Source organism: Apteryx rowi, unplaced genomic scaffold (genome assembly GCF_003343035.1).
Source record: "Apteryx rowi isolate R43461 unplaced genomic scaffold, aptRow1 scaffold_213, whole genome shotgun sequence".
Lineage (NCBI taxonomy): Eukaryota > Metazoa > Chordata > Aves > Apterygiformes > Apterygidae > Apteryx > Apteryx rowi.
In genome coordinates this window covers 231,114-236,223 of record NW_020448453.1, presented here as the reverse complement: position 1 = coordinate 236,223, position 5,110 = coordinate 231,114, and the positions used below count along the sequence as shown (strand labels likewise).

The following is a 5,110-nucleotide window of genomic DNA, read 5'->3' as shown; positions in this document are numbered from 1 at the left end:
TCTAGGGAAAAGTACTGTGGAACACAGACACACTTTGATTCATATTTTATAGTGGATGGGATGCAATTAACTCGGTTAGCCTGAAGATCCTTGAAGTTTAGGCAAATTTAAAACTAGCTTTGAATTTTGCAGCTGGCAACTGATCACTATAAAGTACAAAACCTCCTGATCCCAAAGCACCTAGGCTTTTACTTTTTATTGAATCGAAGCTTTCTGGGTCAATTCTTGTTCTGTTCTGAAGATGTGCATGTATGTATGTATGTATATATGTAGGTATGCCTGTGTACACACACTCACACACACACATATATCTACCAGAAATGCCCAACTTTTCACTCCCAGCAAAATGATTAGGATATTTGAAACTTCAGAGGCTGAAAAACTATATGCAAACTCTTTCTGCTGTCTGAATGTCATATGGAAATCTCTTGGAAAGACATGGCTTTATTCCCTGCAAGTGCCTCCTATGGGATTTAATCAGAAAACAAAGGACAGTGTGAATGTCATGTAACCTGCATTTACTTCATTAGCTTAATTTCACTTAGTACTTTTTAGCTATTACTCTTTCACAGTCTTTCTTCCTATCAGAAATTCTATAGTTTCAAAGCAACAGACCCCTGCATGCAAAAGGTAGAATTGCACTTGCTGTCAGTAGCAACTGTTTCCAGACTAAAGGGAATGATGCGGGCTCCTTACATACCCCAAAATTCAGTTTAAGGCAGATCTAGTGATGAGCAACCAAAGGTGAATCACTTAAGGTGGCTGAAAGATCGTTTCTGTAGAGCTAGCTTTCTGCCAGATCAGCCAGTTGAACTGGGACACCCTGTGGCTATATAATTACCAGAGCCGATGTAAAGGAAGCAGTGCAAGCATATGGCTGGGGTGAAAATGGGGCCAGGAATGTTTCCTTTTAGATTACCTTATCTATAATATCAAATTGCATCCTTAAGATGCAGATATGTGATACAGCTGAGCCTGGCCCTGCAACACTCTCCCTGCAACAGCTTTAGCRGTGTGTCCAGCTGTATCTTGGGGCACTCTGACTTTCTAACCTGCCTGAAAATTAACTCAGCAAAGAAAAAGTGAACAGTTACCTGCTCTGTTAGTGAGTCAAGTCAGCTCACGAGGCAGTGAGACACAAATTATGTACAGGAGGGGACTAGACTATGCAGCCAGGAACATGAGGGAAATGGGGAGGAGGAGGAGGAGRGACTAGGATGCCTCTCTGAGCAGCAATTAGATTAGCTCAGCTGAGTCACTGAACCAGACCTGAAGTCTCCACGCTTTGTCCCTAGCCCAAAGTTAGGAGTAACTAAGATATGTTTTCAGAACTATAGCGAAAACAGAAATGATGCATGTACAGAACTTTACAGACATGAAATAATAATACCTCATATTCTTTGGGGAAGAGAGGTCAAGATCCAGATTTTAAAGAATATTGTGTAAAAAATATATACAGCTCTGCTAGTGCCTTAACTATTAGACAGACAGCTTAGAAGCAAGCCGTAGGGAGCTACTTTGACACCTGAGTTTCCCCTGCCATCTGTGTCCCTYTTTCATGTGCTCCCTTCAACAGCACCTCCCTCCCTCTCAGGATTTTTCCTGACATTGCTTTGGCAGACCTGCAGTTTTCACTCTTAGGTGGCAGCAGCAGCAGCTGGTGATAGGCAGCTATACTCATGCCTAACTGGTACTCCCTACAGATGCATGCCTAAATAACTGGTCCTCCTGCCCTTCCCTACTTAATGCCTTAGGAATTTCAAGATGAGCACTCCAAACTGGTCAGAAACAGCTTCTGAAAGCATTTGTGTAAGAGTGGATTAAAAGGGATTAGAGTTTACAGTTCTTAGTTGCCAGACAGCCTTTCCTATTTGCTACCTTCCCAAAAAATGCACTGTATCYGCAGTGCCTCAAAAGGAAACTTCGTACAGGTAGGAGGACCAGAGAGGGAAAAAAAGAAAAAAGAAAAAATATACAAAGGATGGCCACAGATGGCTTCTACAGGTGAAGAAATGGGAAGGCAGAGAGAGGAAGCAAAACACACAACAGCTGTGGCTACTGATAATGATTCTGCCACTGGGACTCTTTAGAGATGAAAGTTTTTGCTCTTATTTCCTACATTCCCCTCTCCACTGCCAGTCTCTAGAAAGCTATAGTATTTTCAGTAATGTTTTTATCTTTCCATTTTCTTTTAGTCTGTCATATACTTAGAAAATATATTTCAAGCACTACTCTGCCATATAGGGGAGAAGTGCACTAAACATGCAGAAGGTGAGAATAGCAGTGAGTTGGGTGCAGCTGTGTTCTTACCTTGTTGTCCTGAGAGGTAATATTTAATCAAGTCAACAGATGCATCGTTCTCTTTAATGACTTGTACTGGGAGAGATTTCTCATGATGAAGTTGCACATGATGGTACAGAACATACATCCCTGAACCCAGCTCTCCAACACTGAACAGATTAAATTCATTTACTAACAAAACATGCCCCAGAGCAACTTACAAAAGGTGCATGTTAGAATGAGTCTATTGAATTATTCTGTACTTCTCTATCCATGGGCCAGATTCTGCTATTCTTACTCACTTTGAGTAAGTAGTTCAGCCTCCATGTGGTTTCTTTAACCACAATTTATCTTACCGCTATAGGATTGCAAGTAGCACAAGGTAACCATCCATTCAAGAGAAAGAAAATGAATCTGTTTCTTTGTTGTTGTATCTGACAGTAAACCCAAATCAGACATGCATATTACACTGAGCTATACTTTAGAATATGAATTTTCCCACTGAAACCTGTGTGTTGGCCCAAGAAGTGAGGTGAGATGAGGTCAGTGGGAATCAAGGGAGGAAGAAGTGAACGCAGTGCTCTAACCAGACACAGCGAACATTTGCACTAGGACTGAGGAAAGGATGTCAGGATCTTGCTCCCTATGCAGGATCAAATCTCCAGCAGTCTTTGACCCTTCAGAAACACTAACAAAATCAAATATGTTAGAGGAGGGCCACATCAGCCCATGGAGCCTTTCCATCCCCAGAAAGGAGGGACATGGAAATAACTCTCTGCCAGAGGGCAGGGAGACAATTTATCATCCCCAAGCACCCTTGCCTCACCCTGTACACACTGCCCTGGCTTGGGGTTGTATTCAGGCTGCCTACTGGAGCCACTCCACTGGCCTTCTCCACTGGCTGCCTAGGGAGCCCAGACATGGTGGTGTTGGGCAAGAGCCAACCTGAATCCCTGTGGAAGTGCATGAGTCCACGGTGGGGAAGCCTGCCGTGGGGAGGGCAGCCCTGGAGCAGGGCTGTGGCACCTAGTGCAGGGCYGCAATGCCTTCCCACGGGGGTGACCTATCATGGAGGAACGGTGGGACGGACACAGTCCTCTGCATTACTAAATGGGTGCCTGAGTCGCTTCTATCTCTTCCTCCAGTTGGCAGAGAAGCCCCGGGAARATAAAAACCGCACAAATTACTCCAGAATAAACAACTTTTTGTCTCCATTTGACAGCACGAGAAACTCTCATTAGAGGGAGCCGTCCACCTCCAGGCTGCCGCTTTCAGAGCATCAGGCAGCCACCTCCATGAGGAAGGGTTCCCAGAGCAGCCCCCATCAGCCTTCAAAACCCCTTTTATACTCGGGTGCGAAACTTAGCAGGAGAAGGGGGGGGGGGAGCCAGAGGCTGCCAAGTAACTGCATCCGTGGTGGCAGGAGGCCGCCTGGCACGGGAGCGAGCAGACAAAAGAAGGCGGAACTACGTGGCTTAAATTCAAAAGGAGAGCTGGGGGCTCCGCAAGGACAGCACCGACCCGGGGGCGAGCTCCCCCGGGCCCGGCTCTCCGGCACGGGGGCGAGCAGCGGCGGCGGGGCGGGGGCGCCCGCCGAGGGCCGCCGGCATGGAGCGGGACAAGTGTGTGAGGAGGCAGGGAGCGCGGCGGCGGCGGCCGCTCGCTCGGGGCTGCACCGCCTGAGGCGCCCACCCGGCCCAGCCCGGCCTCGGCGATGAGGGGCATCCCCGGCTTAAAGAGGCTGCGGCTCAAAATCTGGAGGCGATGCACCCTCGTGTTCTTCCTCTGCTGGGCTGCCTGCTGGATGGTGGTCAGCGCCTTGCTTTTTCTCGTCCACAGGAGCGTCTTCTCCGCTCGGGACGGGGCCCGCTGCTGGACACGAGTGGGTGCTGGCGGGGCCCCACTCGGGACAGAGCCCAGCTCCAGGCGTGAGGGGCTGCTGGCTCGCCCCTGCCGGGGGCGGGATGGGGCTGGGCTCCCTGGGCGGGTGCTGGCCAGGCCCCACTCAGGATGGGCTCCCTGCGCACCAGTGGGTGCTGGCCAGGCCCCACTGGGGACAGGATGCGGCAGGGCTCCCTGGGCACCAGTGGGTGCCGGCCAGGCCCCACTCAGGATGGGGTCCCAGGCACCCACGGGTGCTAGCCCAGCCCCGCTCAGGACAGGGTGCCGTGGGGCTCCCAGCACCGGTGCACCGTACCCGCCCCGTTCCTCGTGGCGTCTCCGTTTTGGCTCCTGGGCGCGGGCCCCGGCGAGGCCAGGTCCGGGTTCCGCTTCCGTGGGCTCCAGCGGTGCCGAGGTCCCGCTCGTCAGTGGGTGCGTCTGGGGCACCGTTTCCCTCCCCACGGCTGGTCCTTTCCCTCCCCACGGCCGGGACCGGCTCGCAGGAAGCCTGGTCCTGCCCGAAGCTGGGAAAAGATGGATATCCCTGCCCGGGACGTACCTAGCTGCCATTTACCATCCATCCCGCTCCTCTCGTGGGATCCAGGATCTGCACTCAAATTCTGTCTTGAATGTAGCTGAAGCCCCTTTCTAATAACCCCAGAGTGTTTGGTGCCTCCTGGAAAGGAGGTGGGAAGAGGCCGGCGGGAGAACTTTTACTGGAAAGCATGGTCCGAACCGTGCTCGTTGGAATTCAATGGCTTTGTTTGGTGTTGGTGTCCGGAGAAGTCCGGCGGGCAGCTCCGAAGGTGCCGTGTTAGCAACTCGCTGCCCTTTGGTAAAGGCAGGAAGAGTTGCTTTTTTCTTTTCTTTTTTTTTGTCTTTTTTTTGTCTTTTTTTTTTTTTTTTTTTCTTTGGGGGAATGTGTGTATGGGGACAAATGAAACATGCT

General features: G+C 50.2%; 1 protein-coding gene across 1 annotated transcript in view; it reads left to right on the top strand.

Annotated features, from left to right (window-relative positions):
* The first annotated feature begins 3,994 nt into the window (after positions 1 to 3,994).
* FAM69C (family with sequence similarity 69 member C) overlaps positions 3,995 to 5,110 on the top strand; it is a 23,133-nt gene continuing 22,017 nt past the window's right edge. Inside the window, exon 1 of the mRNA XM_026064337.1 lies at positions 3,995 to 4,162. Coding sequence (XP_025920122.1) covers positions 3,995 to 4,162 — 168 coding nt within the window. The remainder of the gene's footprint in view (positions 4,163 to 5,110) is intronic.